This window comes from Mastomys coucha, unplaced genomic scaffold (assembly GCF_008632895.1).
Source record: "Mastomys coucha isolate ucsf_1 unplaced genomic scaffold, UCSF_Mcou_1 pScaffold1, whole genome shotgun sequence".
Taxonomy (NCBI): Eukaryota; Metazoa; Chordata; class Mammalia; order Rodentia; family Muridae; genus Mastomys; species Mastomys coucha.
In genome coordinates this window covers 76289486-76309165 of record NW_022196891.1, presented here as the reverse complement: position 1 = coordinate 76309165, position 19680 = coordinate 76289486, and the positions used below count along the sequence as shown (strand labels likewise).

Below are 19680 nucleotides of genomic sequence, written 5' to 3'. Positions count from 1 at the left end.
CATATAATAATAAATAAATTAAAAAAAAAAAAAGAGCCTTTGCGAGCCCTCTCTGTTAGTAGTGGATCAGTTTGGTTTGCACTTCAGAATGTAAACTCAGATCCCCAAAGGGATTAACTTTGCATGTTTTCACTGTGGTCTGGTCGCGGAACACTGGTGTTTGTGTGCCTCTTGTTAGCATGTTCGCCATAAAGACAATGGCTTTAATTTAGGGATCTGAGGACAGTTAAGAGGGAATCTCCCCAGTGGATAGCCGCCTCCCCGACTAACATGACCCAGATATTTGCTGTGCGTTTGTTTGAGAGTTTGTAAGGATTAAATTACTTGTTTCCCTTCTAGGAGGGTTTGATGCCAGTGAATAGGAGATTCAATTTCCCTGAAATATTAGTCATTATGGTTTCTTATTTTCTGCTTTATATGCTAGAATTGTGAAGTAAAGCGATAGGGAACACGGGAGAACAAACCTAAATCAGTTCTATTTTCCTTTTCTCATGGAGTTATATTATTTTGACCGCATCTGTTGTTTTGTATTAAAAATCATTTGTTAGTTATATGGATGGTAGAGTGAATCTCTTTAATTTTGAAAAAGGCCTTTGGGCTCAAACCAGAATAATTACTATTTGCCAACAAAAAAAATGGAAGATCCCATCTCTAAATTGTTTTGAATATTCAAGCTAAAGGGAGATCTTATGTTTAGCATTTCCGAGCATCTTTTCTTTTAGTTAGAGTTACAGTAATTTCCCTACTCTGGAAGAATAGCATGATTTTAATTGAGATAATCTATTTTTTTTTTCATAGTATAGAATTTCAATGAAGAAACAGCCAAGCACTTGGCCACATGGCATTGCCATTTTTAATGAATCCTAATGCTTAGATTTCAGTGATATAAGCTTGGAAATTTTATAAAGATACATTGTTTCTATGAAAATAATCTGTTTAGATTTAATTTATCTCATTATGTTTGACTTTCTTCATGTTAAAAAAAAAAGGCGTATGGGCTGGAGAGATGGATCAGCGGTTAAGAGCACCGACTGCTCTTCCAAAGGTCCTGAGTTCAAATCCCAGCAACCACATGGTGGCTCACAACCATCTGTAATGGGATCTGATGCCCTCTTCTGGCATATCTGAAGACAGGTACAGTGTACTCGCATACATAAAATAAATAAATAAAAAAGATTTAAAAAAAAAGAAAAGAAAATTATTTAAAAGAGCCCTGTATAGTATAGTCAGTCTATTATATGCATTGTATTACAGATAGTTTGTTCTGTGTAAGACATATAAAGTGGGTTTTCCAGTAAGCCAGGGATGGAGGGAATCTGGGAGACACCATGATTTTTAAAAATCATTTCTTTATTTGAGAGAGAAAGAGAGAGAGAGAGGGAGAGTGAGTGAGTGTGTGTGTGTGTGTGTGTGTGTGTGTGTGTGTGTGTGTGTGACATGTGTGGTTGGTTGCCTGTGGAAGCCAGAAGAAGGTGTGGTTCCCCTTGGAGCTGGAGTTACAGGCAGTTGTGAGCAACCTGATGTGAGGTCTGGAAACTGATTCAGGTCTTAGAGAAGAGCAGCAGGCACTCCTACCAGCTGGAGCCATTTTTCCTGGCCCCGTCTTTGGTTTCTCTAGGTATTCTACAAGCTTCTTTCCCTCTGCCTGGTCACTTGCTTCATTGTTCTAGTGGCCTAGGTACTCTTTCCTCTTGCCACCCACAGAAAGAGAGATAGATGCCTGACCATTTAAGATTTGAGAGTACCCATTAATTCCTTTGATTTCCAGAGAAAATAGACTCCCTTACACTCATATTTAGTTATTGCTTTGTAGCTAACAGTTAATTTTACCACACTGAGAACAGTGAGCAACCTAAGAAGTTCCCTTGGATTCGACACTCTGTACTGTACCCACCAGTGTCTCTCCAAAGAAGTGACAGGAAATTCCTTTCTGCTTTTTTTCTTTTCTAAAAATAATTACTTGTCTTTATTTTATGCGTATGTGTGAATGTTTGTGCCTATATACGAGTATCACAGGCATTCCGGAGGCCAGAAGAGGACACCAAGTCTCTCGGAATTGGAGTTATGATGGTTGTGAATCTCCATGTAGATGCTAGGAACTGATTCTGAGTCCTGTGCAAAAGCAGCCAGTACTTTGAGGTACTGAGCCTTCTCTCTGGCTCCTGCTTGTTCTTTAAAACAAAATCAAATCAAAACAACCTCAAAACAAAAATCAAAACAAACAACAACCAAAACTGGTTGCTGTTTAGAGAGTAGGGTTTTTTTTTTTTTTTTTTTTTTTTTTTTTTTTTTTTTTTTTTTTTTTTTTAAAGATCTCACTCCGGTGAAAAATAATTTAGAAAAGTATTTGAATTGGGAGTGGAGCACTCGTGTTTGTGTCTTAAGTAGAGGGCGTACAGATTATTACCGTCACGTGCTGACTTGTCCAGATTAGTTTCCTTGAGAAATTCCTCTGAAAGGCAGAAAGCTGAGGCTGGGTGTATATGACATTCAGTTGTGACTCAGTGGACACTCCCCAAAGCTTATCCACATTTCAGGATAACCGATTTGTGATACCAGCGTGTGGGGAACTAGCCTCCAAGTTTGAAGCAGGAACATCACTGGGAAGCTGGATTTGTCTTTTTAGAGCCTCTTTCATGTTGAGATGATAGGTTTATTCCTCCACACAAGGCTTCTAGGTGCTGGGAAATTCAACTTATGGCAAGCATTCTGCCAATTCAGCTACACCCATACTTGTTCTTTTTTCCTTCACAGACTTCTTTTCATTAACTTGGAAAAAAAAATGTCGCCACCTTTGGCTTCTTGTTGTTTTGGCTCATGTGCTGAGAGCTGTTTACAAATGGGAAATGTCTGTCTAGCAAAGGGATGTACCTATAATCTGGAAATTAAATTTTCATCACTTCTCCGCCCCTCTGAGATGACCACACTTTCCCTAGGCATAACCCGCACCACCTTCCAACTTGATTCCTATTTGTTGGTTGCCCAGGAGCTAGTAGAGCATCAGAGAAGGCACCTTCTGCAACCCCTTTGCTATGCTGCGCTTCCTTCACGCCCAGCAACACACTGGATTCTCCATTGGCGTGTGGGGTCACCTGGAGACTCACACTTCTGGGACATTTTGCTAAAGTTCTGCCACATTCAGGAAAAGAAAACAAACTTGATTTGGATAAAATTGGTCCTTTATTTATTTCCATTCCCTGTTTCTCCTTTTAGAACCAGGAATTGCCCAAAATAAGCAGTCCCTCTTTTGAAGATTGCTGCTTAGTTCTGGTTTTGATTTGATGTGTGCATTTTTTTTTCATTGCTGCTTTCAAGAAGCGCAGCTTTTGTTTTTCGTTTGGATGGAATGATGCTCTTTTAAGAGAAGAGGGAGGGAGGAGAATGTTTTCTACAATGCCTGCAGGCCTTGGCTCTTCGTCTCTTCCTCCCTTTGGCTGTTCTAGAGTTTCTCAGAAGGGGTCCTCACCTCCCCCCTCCCCCCAGCTTCAAGCTCACCCCAAGAGTAAAGCTCTGCAGGGGACCAGTGGCTGGTCCAGACAGTCTCTTGAAACTTTTCTCTTAGATTCAGTTAACATTGTTTTGGAAACCTGAGGATTAAAATCTACTTACCTGCTTATAAAAACCGTGATCATCTAAAAAAGCTTCGTACATGGGGCTTTAGGAGTTAAATGATTCAGTTACTCTGGCTCTTCTTGTTCAGTGTGCCACAGTGTTGTGTGCTAAGATGTGCTGAAACTGCTTGTTGGGAGATGTGGAAGGGAGATGGAGAGCAGGTGCTGGGACTGTGGAAGGGAGATGGAGAGCAGGTAGGTGCTGGTGTACATATAAGTACACTGTAGTTGTCCTCAGACACACCAGAAGAGGGCATCAGATCTCATTACAGATGGCTGTGAGCCACCATGACGTTGCTAGGATTTGAACTCAGGACCTCTGGAAGAGCAGTGCTCTTACCCGCTGAGCCATCTCTCCAGCCCGCATTCACTATTTCTTAGAAACGAACACAAACACTCTCTGTGTAGTTGGGGATCCTTATTTCCAGTCACCAGAAGTAACCTCTGAACGAGACAGACACAGAAAAGAAAGTGTAAGGGGCTGAGTCAGGGGTGCAAGCAGTCTTGTCCTCTCATCCTCTCTCGGACTGGCTCACCACGTTCTACACTGGTTAACTTTTCAAAGAGTTGGCTTACTTTTGCTTATGATCTGTTGGAAGGACAGCTTTTTCCTCTTATTTACTCCTATGATGCTATTGACTTAAGTCAGATCTCAGAGCCATGGGTGATTGCTTCTGTTGACTTGTGTCTTGAGTTTGTCGTAGATGTAGGTGGCTAGTGGGAGAGTGGTGGGCAAGCCTGGAGAGACAGTTTTCTCGCAGCGGTTGTTCCCCAGCATTGCTTTGACAATGTGATGGAATCTTGGGTAGTTAGGATTTTACTGCTGTGAACAGACACCATGACCAAGGCATCTCTTATAAGGACAACATTTAATTGGGGCTGGCTTACAGGTTCAGAGGTTCAGTCCATTATCATCCAGGTGGGAGCATGGTGCTGGAGGAGCTGAGAGTTCTACATCTTCATCTGAAGGCCACTAGCAGAATACTGACTTCCAGGCAGCTAGGATGAGGGTCTTAAAGCTCACACCCACTCCAACAGGGCCACACCTCCTAATAGTGCCACTCCCTAGACTGAGCATATACAAACTATCACATGTCATTAACCCAGTCTGTTGTAGTGGTATATACTATTGCATTTAAAACATTTGTCTTACAATTGTAGTTTTTACTCTTTGACCTCCTTGGTTTTCTATTACTATAACATTTGTATGTTTGTTATTGTTGTTGTTTGTTTGTTTTTGAGATAGTGTCTCAGAAGTAATCCTTCTGCCTTTGCCTTCCGAGTGCTTGGTTTAAAGATGTGCATCACTGTCTGGCTCTCATTTAAGTTCTTGATTTGCATGTTCACCTCACTTCATTTCAGGTTTTCCCTTTTACACTAATATTTAAAGTTAACATTTTCTGTGTTATTTTAGTACAAGTTTAGGCATTTCCTTAATTATTTACTTAAAATATCTTTTCTTTTTTCCATTGTGACTCTTCAGTTCTTCAGGCTATATAGAAGTTCGCCCTACCCAGAAGAAATTGTATTGGGTTTTTGAAAAATACATTTCATTTGTTTTGTTTTTTTGCTTAAAGCAGGTTTTTTTTTCTTTTTTTCTTTTTCTTTTTTTTTTTGTTATTTATATGAGTACACTGTAGCTGTCTTCAGATACACCAGAAGAGGGCATCAGATCCCACTACAGATGGTTGTGAGCCACCATGTGATTGCTGGGAATTGAACTCAGGACCTCTGGAAGAGCATCTGTAATGGGATCTAAGGCCCTCTCTGGCATGCATGTGTACATGCAGACAGAGCACTCATAGAAATTAAATACATACATGCATATATACACATACACACACACATATATATATATATATATGCTCACACACACATGCATACATAAACAAACAGAAACAGTGAGCAGTGGGTGCTTGAAAAAGATTTGTGACGACATAGCCATATCATGCAATTACTTTGTCCTTATTTGCTTGGTTAGTGAATTTTCAGAAGACAGCCTCTCTCTCTCTCTCTCTCTCTCTCTCTCTCTCTCTCTCTCTCTCTCTTTTTCTCTGTGTGTGTATGTGTGTTTCAAGATACAGTTTCTTTATGTGGCCTTGGCTGTCCTGTAATTCACTTTATAACCAGGCTGGCCTTGAATTTAAAGATTCACTAGAATTACAGGTGGTATTAAAGATGGGTGCCGTGTGCCACCACGCCTGGCTTGACACTCTGTGCTTTAATACTAATAGCCACCTCTTGCATGATGCTTCCTGTATTTCAGACGCCGTTTTAAGGTCCTTACAGATATTAACTTAATTGTGTGTTGGTTATCTTTTCCTTTAAAGGTCTTTTATTTGCATTCTATATGTTTTGAGACTTGATACATTTTATTACTGGACATATAGCAGCAGGGGACTTTTATCATTCCCTTTTATTCTTTATGCTTATGGCTTGTTTAACCCTTTTCTGCCATTGATATGATGGCATGGGCCTCTTTCTTTTCTTTTCTTTTTTTAGTAGTTTGTATGATGTAGCCATCTCGTCCCACCTTGCGTGTCTTTTTCTTCAAAACATGAGTGGATTGAGTTTTTATCCGGTTTTATTTATAAATGACCATAGAATGTGATGGCTCGATGCAAGCCTTTAAGGCCGGATTGGTTGGACTGGTCTGCCGCCTGGTGTGTAGATTTTGACAGCTCTCCTTCACAGCTGGCTGTAGGAAGCGTTTACATTTCCCTTCATAGGCCTGAAACCTCTTCCATGGTTCACGCCCCGCTCGACACTTAGTTCCTCCAGTCGGAAGGTAGCAGACAAGCAAGTTCTCATTCCCAGCAAGGCTATCCTTGCAGGGTCACCTGACACATGGCTGTCACTTCATGCTTCACAGCTTATTTATACTGTAGTATCTTTTTTTGTTTGTTTGTTTTTATTAAAGACAGGGATTCACAGGTAGCCCTGGCTGTCCTGGAACTCACTATGTAGACGAGGCTGGTTTATCACAGATATCCCCCTGCCTCTGCTGGGATTACACCCCGGTAGCATCTACTTTTGATCTTTTGAAAATGTACTAAGTATTTCTAACATGGCCGTAATCATGTTGCCCGCCTTATAGGACTCTTTCAAGTTTGGCATGAGTTAGTAGATGAACAGAAATGGTGCCATGCCCTGCACACCAGCAAGCGCTCACACTGAGTCATTCTGTTTACCCTTTGATCCTGTTAACACTCTGGCCGTTGGTGCTTTGGCTTGCCCTGGCTGTCCACCACTCACTGTTGGTCACCATTAATGTTACCAGGCTTATTTTAATTTTATGATTCAGCCTTTTAAATGTCTGGTTTTATTGCTCAAGTAACTTGGGAAAAACATCTCTGATGCCTTTCAGAGATGTCTTAATCCTGCCTGTCTGAAGTAGGATTTAGTAGAGTTTCTAAATCATTTCTTAGCACGACTATGTTATTAAGTTGGATAAGCTCAGGACCTAGAATGTATGACTTTGGGAGTCTGGGGAGATGACTCATAACCTTTTTCAAAAAATATATTCAAAAAGCGTACAGAGTACAGTGTGAAGATTCACAACCAGGCGATTGAAATCTTAAGCACTTTAAGATCTGAGACATTTTGAGCATCCACATGATGGTAAAAGATCCAGCACTGACCTTTCTTATCAGGCAGCAGACAATCACAAGTGTGCTACAAAGGCACTTGCTTCGGGCTATCTGCACAAAGTATGCCTGAAATGGAAATGAAGCTGATGTTTAGTTGGGTGCCATCTCTAAAACATCTCATCATCTCGGTCAAAATACTGTAGTATCAGAAGAATAATCCAAACTTCTGAATACTCACCTTGTCCTATCCACTTGAGATAAGAGAATCCCAAAGTCCATCAGGTGACGTATTTGACTTTGGATTCCGTGTGGCGACAGTAACGTTCCCATGAAGAGAGGCTGAATGTCTAGATAAGAATATATTTAAATACTTAATTTAGCTTAAAAAGAAGATTAGTGGTGATGTTGGTTATACAGCATGTGAATAGTCTGTTGTTGTTGTTGTTGTTGTTATTGTTGTTGTTGCTGTTGTTGTTGTTGTTGTTACCAGGGATTGAATCTTAGACTTCAGACATGTTGGACATTGAGCTTTGCCTGACCTCCACAGATGTGAATGCTCCTAATGCCACTGAACTCTATACTTGGAAATAGCAGGTTAAAGTGCTAAATCCATGGGGGATGGAACTGTTCATCCTAGATGGAGAGGGTGCTGACCCACCAAAGAAAGGATTGCACCCAAGCCCAGCTCGCTGAGCCAGTGAGTTTATTGAGGTGATGTACAGGAACCTGGGTAACTGACAGGCAGCTGCGATGTCAGGTTACCCACAACATGCCCTGTGGACAGCCAATAGCACAGAGAAGCCCTACCTTATCCAACCTTTTACTTATGTAGTAGCGAGTAGAATTCTGGGGAGTGGATGGGTCTGACCGGGTCTCCTGGGTCTCATGTTGTCCTTTCCCCGGGTCTCTTGAGGGTCTTGTGTACGTCATCAAAGCTGCTCGGCTTCACAATAAAGATGTTCATCATTAAATTAGAGGAAGTAGCTGTATTATAATGGCATACCACAGCCTAACCAAAGAGCACCATCTGGAGGGTGAAAGAGGATGTTCAGCCATTTAAAAAAATCCAAATCTTGACTCTGTGTGTGTGTGCACATATGTGTGTGTGTGCGTGTATCCACAGTGCCTCTTTACTTGAGTTTGTGCCTAGAAGCCAGAGGCCACCTTTATGTGTCTTCTTTTATTGTTCTCCATCTTATTTTGGCACAGGCTTTCTCATTGCTCTTGGATGTCACTGCTTCGGCTAGGCTGTCTATGGCCAGCATGCAGTGGGACATGCTTCTGCTCTTGCTAGCAGTGGGGATGTAGGTGCACACAGCCGCATCCAGCTTCTATGTGGGTGCTGAGATGCCAGACTCGGGTCCTCAGGCTTGATCAACAAATCGAAGTCGGCATCAGTGTGCTGACGCGGGTTTCCTGTCTTGCTTATTTTCTAACACAGACCTACTTGTTCTTTGCAGGAAGGAAAAGCTCATGCGGTGTTCTCAATGCCGAATTGCCAAATACTGCAGCGCCAAGTGTCAGGTAAGGCTGTTGAGCTGTTTGGTGAGCGCTTCGAACCCTCCACCTGTGCACCTCTCTGTTACACCCGTGGGCCTGTTTCTTCTTTCCTTTCATCTCTTTTAAAGACAAAAACAAAACAGTGATTCCTTTTTTTAACTTGTTATTTTTCTTTTAGTTTTAAATTCAATATTTGTTATTTGTACAGTTTGATTATGCTTTGTCAAGGAAGGAGGGCAAGGAAGGAAAGAAGGAAAGAAAGAGAAGAGAGAAAAGAGAGAGAGGAGAAGGGAAGGAGGGAGAGGGAGGGAGAGAGAGAGAAAGAGAGAGAGAGAGAGAGAGAGAGAGAGAGAGAGAGAGAGAGAGAGAGAGAGAGAGAGAGAGAGAGAGAGAGTGAGAGAGAGAGAGAGAGCACTGCACATTAATCAGAGCCAGGCACTCATTGACCATTACTACCCCAACACAACCTAATTGCCCCTTTAGCTGTGACTTCAATGGATTAGTTCACTGATGCTGTCAGTGCCTTCACGATCCAGGCACCTACCAGTAGCCCTGGCTGGGGACCAAGTCTTAAATATCCACGTATGCGGTGGTACATTTCAGTTGGAAAGCATCACACCATTCACTGTTAAGGTTTCTGTGTAGGCATATCTGAAGATCGTATATGTTTATAAAAACAGACACAGGGTTGGGTTTTTTTGTTTTTGTTTTTGTTTTCGAAACAGGGTTTCTCTGTGTAGCCCTGGCTGTCCTGAAACTCACTCTGTAGACCAGGCTGGCCTTGAACTCAGAAATCCGCCTACCTCTGCCTCCCGAGTGCTGGGATTAAAGGTGTGCACCACCACTGCCTGGCCGACAGGTTGTTTTGCTAAAGGTTCTTCTATGCCTTCATTTCCTTTTTCATGTTTAGAGATTATTTTGTCTCACCTAATATGTATAGTATATTACCATGATCATAATTTCTTCATTAATAAATGTTTAGATATTCTCCCAAATTAGGTATTATAATAATATGTTCTGACATTATTTCTGTAGTTTTTGTGTACTTCTAAAATTTAATTTAATGATAAATTTCTAATCATATTTTTTAGCGAAAACATATCTGCATTTTGGATTTTTAAAGACAATGTCAAATTGCCTTCCTAAAGATTAAATTAATTTGTAATGAATATGGTTGTTAATATTCTTGGGATTCTTTTAAGGATGTATAATTAACATTCAGCATGACCTTTTCATCACATTTTTTTGATTAATCGTTTAATGAGAGGTATAATTATGCTCTAATAAATTGTATCATTAAAAAGTCTTGAAACTTCGGTGTCCGTGTGGTCTCGTGCTCATTCTTAGGATATGCGTGTGCTCTCCCGTGTGTTTGTGTGCACAGACATTCATGTGGGATATATGTGTGCTCACTTGTGTGTTCATGTGCACAAGTACTCATCTGGAGTTCTTGTTTTTTTAGTCTAGACCATTTTTTTCAGTTTTTTTTTAATCTATCTTATTTTCTCCTTTGAAGTTAGTTTCTTCAGGATGCAAATAAACTGATTTTAATGGGAAAAATCCATGTTTGAAAATGTCAGAACACCCAAGTTCCAACATTACTCCTGCTACTTTCTAGTTAAGCAATTTCATAAGAAGCATAGGGCCAGGCCTCAGTTTCTGAGTCTGTACCGATGAGAGCTAATATCTGACAGACATCTGCTGTGTGTAGGCTCTGTTTATAAGAATCTTGTGTAAATTAGCTGCAGGGGACACGCTCATTTTACCAGTAAGGAAACAGCTCAGAACAGCAAGTAAATTATTTTGTATTTCATAATTGATATACTCTGGATTTTGGGGAATAATGTACATAAAATTTCCAGATTTAATATTTACCTTATAAATGTACATTTTTTTTCTTGGAGTAACATTCTGATTACATCTGCCTTTCTATTATCTATCGTATTTGTCCTTTCTTTCTTGGCCACTTACTTTCACTGTGATGCTTGGTACATGCTCAGAAAGATCTTTATCCCTTAGATCCCTCCACCTGTTTTCTATTGTGTTCAAAAGACACAGAATGGAAACATTTTAAACTTGAAATGAAGAGCTGAGGAGAGGGTTCAGTGGGTAAAGCGTATGAAGCGTATGCCGGGCAAGTGTGAGCGCCTGAGTTCAGGCCATCAGATATGGAAGTATGTATTGTAACCTGGAACTCTGTGGGAATGGAGACAGGCTTGAGAATGGAGACAAAGCTCATTGGCCAGCCAGCCTAGGTGGAATCCATGAGCTTCAGGCTCAAGGAGGGACTGTGTCTCCAAAATAAATGTGGAGAGCAGTCAAGGAGAGATGGTCTATTTCAGCCTTGGCCCTCTACACATGTGTGTGTGTGTACATGCATGCATATCTTCATACAGAAGCACATGTCTTACATAGGAACAATGTACACACACACACACACACACACACACACACACACACACACAGAAAGATAAGACTTCAACATGCTCCTGATAAGATAACAATGTTAAAGAATATTTTTTATTTTTCATTTCAGTTTTTACAACAAATACTTTGTCATAGTGAGATCTCAGCTTTCTTGTACAAGATCATCAACAGTAACTACAATAGAAAACAGAGAGAAAGAGAGAGAGAGGGGGAGAGAGAGAGAGAGAAAGAGAGAGAGAGAGAGAGAGAGAGAGAGAGAGAGAGAGAGAACACAAATGCCTTCCTCACAACATAAATCATAGAAAACCTATTTTGTGATCATATTTAGCCCATCCCTACCCCCTGGCGAAATGGGGCTCCACATTTCCGCAAATGTCTGGTCAGGTGCAATGTGTATAGAAATGATGAATTAACATACTATTTGACATACATCTTTTGGAAACTTTATTTCTAATCTCAGCGGCCCAAGCCTTTATTTTTCCTTTTCCTCATTTTTGCAAATATGTTTTCTCTGAGGCTACTCTCTCCAGTTGTAATAATACATAGAGAGAAGAAAAAAAACATTATCTGATTAGAAGAAGTAGAGGGAGTTTGACGCGCGGGTATGCCACTTTGATTCATCGTAGTGTATATATTTTATTACATATATTAGTTATTCACCGTAGCATCAATAACAGTGTCATTGTTAGATATAATGTGCAAGGTAATGGGAAAATAGCCAGTAAGATGAAATATACGATGCCATCCAGAATATATGTTTGTGTGCATGTGGGAAGTTACGTGGGTGTGGGGGTGGGAGTCAAAGACTGGCCAGAACATATGCATTTAAACTGCTCCGGTTATCTGCCCCTTAAGGTACAGAGCTAAACGCTGTAATTATTGTGGATAACTATAAAGCTGCACAGAATTAAACTGACAAACTGAACTATGAGGACGGTGAACAGTGCTGAACAGGACGTAAGAGCAAGCAGAATGGAGATTGGTGTAGGGAATAGGACTCTGTAGGAGAAAAGTATGTTTGTCTCAGAGGAACGCAGGTGGCCGGTAGCTGAGCCTTTATGTGTGCCTATGGTATCAGCACGTTGTCTGAGAGAGGTTTGGGGGCTATTTTCCAGGGTACAACATATTCTTTCTGCTCAAAGGACGCTGTCATCGTTGTCGGCATTTACATTTCCTTTTTAAACATAAAGCACCAAGAACGTATTTTCATTATAGAAATTAAGGTACAGGATTGAAACAATGGATATTATCTCTTTTTTACTTCTGTTCTTTAGAGATAATGTTTCTTTTTGTGAATGCAATAGGCTGCAAAGCCGGTTCCTTCATGTTTCCAATGCAGTCAGTCAGTCCATCTGTCCGTCCACTACCCACGGCATACAGTATTGTTCCTGGTCCTGACAAGATTTATTTTTTTCTTTGGTGGCTTTGAGCTCCTGCCTGTGCCTGATGGTGGGCCATCCATCACATGGTTTCCTAGTGTGGGAACCCGTCTCCATGTTGGTATAATGGACCACCCCAGATGATTCAGAGACTGAAAAGGAAGAACGGGCTATTTTCTTATTAAGAATTGTTCAAAATGTAAAAACTGACCGAGGTATTGATAGCAAGTAAACCAATCTCAAGCAAACTCCCCAAGTATTATTTTACCTTTTCTGGACTTAGCTGACTTCTGTTATTTATATTCTAATTGAATTCATTGCTAAATAAAGCACATAAATAGATCACATTCCCGATTATGATCTTATGAAAGGCACTACGTTTGTATTGAGAGGTTCTATTTCATATTAGCAATTATGTATCTCCTTACACACATGAATCATATTTTTGGGTCAGCATTTCATGTGCAGTTATCAAATGATTTATTTTGGGTTGTGAGCCTAGCCTTTAACGGCTGAGCCTTCTCTCCAGCCCCAAATGATTTATTTTTATGATAGAAAACTCTTCCTATGTCAGTAAGCCATTCACAGGGTGATTTTTTTTATCAGTTTTTTTGCAATACTGTATTCCAATGGGGGGTTTACTAAAGAAAGCTCAGCCTCTTGATTATTTTAGGAATAGTTGTGTTTCAGACCTCAGGCTGGTAGGATTTGCAGTGTGGTGGATGGTCCTGGTGCTGTTTATATTTTGATGCTAATTGCGCTTTCCCAGGAGGGGTTGTGGATGAGGAGTGAATCAGGTAGGTACTCAGGTGACTTCCTGTGAACCTTCTGCCCACCTTAACTTGTAAAATAAAGGCTAGAACTGGTGATTGGGCAGTGGAAGAGAAAGCAGAACTGAAAAGTTTGGGGAAGAAGGAGGAGAGAGGAGAGAGAAGACGAGAAGGAAAGAAGATGGAGGAAGAACAGGACATCCAGATTCCGTGTGGCATTAAATAGCCACAGGTCGCTATGAATATCATATGAGGGATGGAAAATTACAGGACAGTTTATTTAATCTAGGTGGGCAGTTTGTATCAATATCAATTGGCTCTGAAAGTATTGTGTGAGCATCTTGTGAATTGAGAATTTATTTCTATATAAATCTGACTAATGAATTATAAGCTTCTAGAGCTTTGATTTCCTGGGTTTAAGGGGATTTGTGACAACTAGCCTTGGCCGAGAAGGTACAGGCAGCTCTGAGGCAGGTGAACTGGGGTTAGCCTAGAGGGAGAGAGACCAGGGACCGAGAGTAGCTGGGTGTAGAGCAGGTTGGTGCAGAATTTTTTTTTTTTAATATTTCCCACAACACTGCAGAGTTGTTTTTGTTTGTTTGCTTGTTTCTCTTGTTTGTTTGGATTTTTGATACACGGTTTCTCTGTGTAGCCCCGGCTGTCTTGAGTTTGCTCTGTAGACCTGGCTGGCCTTGAACTCAAAGAGATCCACTTGCCTCCGAGTACCGGGACTTACGGTGTGCGCCACCAACCGCCTGGCTGGATTTGAAGAGTTATTTATGGTCCCTCCTGACGATCTCAGTGGTGCTGACCATTGGCATTCTCAAGTGACTCTTGTTATTACTGTATCAAGATCCTTCATAGCTGTTACTGTTTCCTGTTTCTTGTGCTTTTCCTATTTCTTGTCTTTCATTATTCTCTTGCCTTTAGTAGTCTTTAGTTAAACTTTTTTTTTTTTCCATAGCAATTCTGTTTTCCCCGTCTTCCCTGTGCTTTTTATTTTTCCTGAGGTAGGGTCTTACTATGTAGCCTACACTGGCTTCAGTTCATATATCCCAAGATAGCTTAGCTAAGGTCTTCCTGCTGTAGCCTCTGAGTACTTGGATGACAGGCGTATGTCACACGTCCCCTAGTGAGGGAAAGCACCTGCCTGTGTAAAAGAGTAGGACCAAGTAGAAGACTGTAGTGGTCTGGACAATCTTAGCATCATATTTAAACGGGAGTTTTCACCTTAACTCTCCATTGCTTAGTCTAAGTCATGCCAGTAGTTGGGAGATATGGTAAGATACTTTAGCAGTATAGGCCTTTGATTAGCTCCCTTTGTTCCCCCCCCCCCCCCACCATGCTCCAGCCCTGCTTTAGTCTCCTCCATCAGCTACACGGGCTTTCGTGTGGAGTTTTCCATGGCAGGGTAGCCTGTCTCAGACACTCATGGCTGTCAACCCTGGTGCCCCCCCCAACTGCTTCTGCACCCTGTCTTTTTACTACCGTTTGGACTTTCCGATGAGGGCAAGCCACCCTGGCACTGGTGACTTTGGGAATTAGACTCAACCATGACTGCATCAGGGAAGTAAAATGTTCTTTCTGCTAGGTTCACGTAGAACCTGCTGTCGATATTTTGGTTAACCCAGAATAGAGATTTCTGCTATGCTCAGACATTTATTTTCTGTGTCTCACCACGTTGACCTTGTTGTTATGGTCTCTCTGTAGATCGTGATTTGGCAGCTTTTTTTTTCCCTGTGAAGGGCTGTGTGGTAAATAGTCTTGGCCATATTGCTTGGTAATGACTTCTCATCTCTGTCTTATCATGAAGAGAGTGCAGCTATTGAATGTGACTTTATTCTAGTGTAACTTCCCCCAAATGTGGCCACAGAGATTTGACTTATACAGCTTGTAGTTTTCTGAATCCTGTACTGGATGACAATGGCATACTCTGGGACCCCAGAGTTATCATTGCCTCGCATTATACAGGTTTTGGTTAGCTAAGATATTATGACTACCAAAGATGTAACAACTTAGTTGTTTCATTTTGTGGTAACTTGGTGCCCTGTGGCCCTCTCTGGCCTCATTCCTTCGTCCTCTGTGCCCTTGTTTTCCTACTTGGAGTAGGGACAGTGGGAAGGGCTCTTGTGTGTTCTGATATGCCTGCTCTGAGCACTGAAGTAAGAAAACTGTGCCGCTCTTGAGAGATCAGACCAACTCCATCTTGGGTTCAGCCTCCATCTTAGAAAACCTGACCTAAGGTTAAACTGAAGTTAGCCAACAAGCCTGCAGCTAGCACTAGTTCCCAGGTTACTCCCCAACAAACTTGCAGCTAGCACTAGTCTCCAGGTCACTCCTAAACAAACTTGCACCTAGCACTAGTCTCCAGGTCACTCCCTAACAACCACCCAGCAGGAGGAAAGTAGAAGTTAAGTTTATGGTTTGACTCCTAGCACCAGCCAATCATTTTAAAGGGCACCAGATTCCATAGTAGCCCCCCAAATCAGATGTGTGCCAAGCTGGAAACCCCCTTCTATAAATCTTGCTTGAAACTGGGCTTGGGGCTTCCTCCTCTTGTCCTGCTGCATCCGGGTCAGTGGTGAGCTGGAGCTTGATTAAAAAGGCCCTAGTGTGACTGCATCGGAATCAGCTCCTCAATGGGCTTTTGGGGTTCACAAACACTTTGAACGGGCACCACACTCTCTGTCACCAAATCTCCTGAAATCTCAAAAGAAATCTTCATGCAAGAATTTGATCAATGCCCTTTAGTTGTAGCTGTTACACAGCCTGCCCCACATCTACTTTATATTCCCGGATTCCAGCTTTGGGCCTCTTTACCCATCTGAGGCCCCGTGGTCCAACACTGGGCCTTTTTAAGCACAGAGGTGGAGCTGCCCCTCACTTACTACCAAGCACTCTTGAATAGAATGCGAACTTTCAGGTCTTTTCTTGTCTGCAGATTTCAGGGCAGCTCAGTACTTTGAGTTGTGCTCTTAGGAACCCCTTGTAGCTACCTGTTTGTGAGTGTCATGAGGCACACATTGCAGTGATTAAAAATAGTCCAGGGGCTGGGGAGGTAACCTAGCGGCTAAAGGCATTTACTGCCACCCCTGATGCCTGAGATCCACCTGGTGGGTAGTGAGAACAAACGCCTGCAAGTTGTGTGTTCTTTGGCCTCCACACATCCTCTGTGGGCAAGTGCATATGTCTATACATACACATGTGCACACACACACCTTATAAATAAATGTAATAAAAAAGCTCAGATAACCATTTCTATCTCATGAATAGACAGTTTTTAAGGTAATTTTTAGGGCATTTAAACAGAGAATATATATCTACATATGTTTGGCACATGTAGGGTTATTCTAAGTTTGAGATTTTTAGCCTTTCTCAGACCCACCTCCACATTTTGTGATGATTAAGTTTATTGTCCTCCCTATTATATTGAAATGAAATTATATAGGCAATGCAGTCTACCTAAGTTGGTTTATCTATTATTATGTACTTTAGTTTACTTTGTTTTTATTTTTTGGGACAGGGTTTCTTTGTGTAGCCCTGGCTGTCCTGGAACTCACTCTGTAGAGCAGACTGGCCTTGAATTTAGAGATCTGCCTGCCTCTGCTTCCTGATTGCTTCGATTAAAGGTGTGCACCGCCACACCCAGCTCAAATTTGTATGTTTAGAAGGAGAAAGAAAATAAAGAGTAACAAAAATAACGTGGCTCATTATGTAAATAGTTAGACGTAACTAGACTAGAAGACATGACTATAGACTGATGCAAATACACAGAGCCACTCTGAGAAGGAAGAGCAGATGAATAATGGAAAGTCTGCAGGATTGGTAACCCTGATAAAGCAGGAGCTATGGCCTTAGCAGATCCAGCCTTAGAAAACATGGGCTGACTTTAGAAAAATTCTCAAAGTCTTCCCTTGACTTGACAATGACAAGACTCAGTGCTGTTAGGACTTTGTAAAAATGGGCACACCGAGGTTTAGTTCTAGGCTGAGCCCATTAGAAACCCATTTTTACCTTCACATCCTATCTCAGAGGACGCGTGAAACTTGGTGTTGCCTTTGGGATTGGTTTTTCTCTTGTGAGTGTGCCCTCCATGCGAGGTCTGTATTCTCGGTTTCCGCCAATTAAGTGTCCGTCGTGCACTACAACATCATACCAAACAAAACGACAGTTTCCCCGAGCAATCTGCCTTCAACATTGCTACTGTCCTCATCGGGAACTCCCCATGTAATTAGTTTGTAACAGTTATAAAAACTGTACGAGTCACATACAGAAACTTGCAGTTTCTCAAGTTATTGTTCCAGTCCGGGCTGCCCCGACTCTGAAACTCGATTCTCCTGTTGTCTTTGCTCTGTGATGTGACACTTGCTTTTCCTTCATCTCCCATGATAGATTAAGAGCAATGAACTTCTGTGATCCTCTAACCCCAATGGGAAGATAAGCACCCGCTGCTCGTTATTTTCACTGAATGATTCAAGAATAGAAGGAAGGAACATTTTTCCTAGGGTCTGATTAGTATTTAGATAGAGCAGCATTAATTATGTTAAAGATCAGGTGTTACTCTTGACAAGAATTCTTTAAATTTTAGATGCTTCATTTAAACCAGTGCCAATTAACTGATTAATTAGCCCACTTTCTGAAGTGTTTGGCTGTCAAGTGTCCGAGCTGTTGTTGTTGTTGTTGTTATTATTATTATTATTATCATTATCATTATTATTATTCTTCTCATCCGTTATATCCCCAGTGCACTTTCTCCTCCCTCCACAAAGAACAGACTTCCTAGGGACACCAACCACACACAGTATAACCAGTTACAATTAGACCAGGCGCAAACCCTCCTGTCAAGGCTGGATGAGGCAACCCAGGAAGAGGAGAAGGGTCTCAAGGGTCGGGAGAAGAGTCAAAGACAGCAAGCCCCCAGCTCCCAACCCCACCTCCACCGTGGAGTTTAGCACTGTAGGTTTCTTGTCTGAATGAAGGGCTCTGCGCTGGCCTGCTTAACCTGTTCTTATCGGAAGACCAGATGGAAGTATGTACTTCACATCTTAGGACACCAGCCCTGTCCCCAAGGATAGCAGTAACAGTCATGGGGTGCTGCGTCTCATAATTTACTCAAGTTTGTTTGATTCATTTGAACGTTTAGTAGGTAAATATATTTTGCTATTTGTTGTTGGGCTTTTTTTTTTTTTTTGGAGACAGGGTTTCTCTGTGTAGCCCCATCTGTCCTGGAACTCACTCTGTAGATCAGGCTGGCCTCGAACTCAGAAATCTGCCTGCCTCTGCCTCCCAAGTGCTGCCCAGTGGGTGCTTATTTGACAGTGAAGCAGTATACTCTTTGAGCACCTTGTACATCTTCATCATAATTGACAGTTGCTAGCTAGGTCAGTACTTGTCCCTGCGCAACAGGTTTTTTCGCTGTACTGAGTTATAGACTGTGCCTACGAGTAATGACTGGTGTAATGTAGCTGCCCAAGGTGCCATTAGAGTTACAAACATAAGCATTGTCAAAAGACACTGTCCAGGGGCTGGAGAGACGGCTCAGTGATTAAGAGCACTGACTGCTCTTCCAAAGGTCCTGAGTTCAAATCCCAGCAACCACATGGTGGCTCACAACCACCCGTAATGAGATCTGATGCTCTCTCCTGGAGTGTCTGAAGATGGTTACAGTGTACTTATGTATAATAAATAAATAAATCTTAAAAAAAAAAGACACTGTCCAGTATGATGATCGGCCTTCTTGGAATACATTCTCCTGTGATTTAATGTTTAGTAACAAATGTCTTCCTTCTACCAGATGAGAATGATGGGAGTCATTAGGCTCTGTTTACGTCCTCCTTATAAAACAACTTAAATAAACGTACAAACATGGCAGTCATGTACTGGCCTTGTTGAGCATGCCAAGGGCTTCACTAACTTTGCTTATATTTGGGGAGTTTGTTTTTAAATCCCAGACCATGAGCCTTACTTTCTCAGTCTAATATTAGGATGGCTTATAGTATCTGGATTACTTTTAGCGTTTCATGTTTCTGCTGTTACAACCTATTTCTTTATTTTTCTCACCCCCCCACCCCCCAATTCCTAGATAGGGTGTCTCTGTACAGCCCTGGCTGTCCTGGAACTCTCTCTGTAGACCAAGCTGGCCTTGAACTCACAGAGACCTACCTGCCTCTGCTTCCTGAGTGCTGGGATTAAAGATGTGTGTTAGCACTGCCCAGCGCAACCTTTTTTTTTTTAACATGACTTTCATTGTCTCATGAAGCACAGGTTGACTTGAACATAGTCAAGATGGCCTGGAACTCCCAAACTGATTTCTTCAGCCTCCTTAGTGTCTGGAATATAATCACATTAAGCTGGCTCTCTTTCTCTCTGTTCTTTTCCTCTGCCTTTCCCTCCCCTCCTCCTC

The 19680-nt window shown here is 41.7% G+C and overlaps 1 protein-coding gene across 1 annotated transcript in view; it reads left to right on the top strand.

Annotated features, from left to right (window-relative positions):
- Nucleotides 1–19680, top strand: part of Smyd3 (SET and MYND domain containing 3) — a 585040-nt gene that overhangs the window by 89608 nt on the left and 475752 nt on the right. Inside the window, exon 2 of the mRNA XM_031390983.1 lies at nt 8662–8725. Within this exon, the coding sequence (XP_031246843.1) occupies nt 8662–8725 (64 nt within the window). The remainder of the gene's footprint in view (nt 1–8661; nt 8726–19680) is intronic.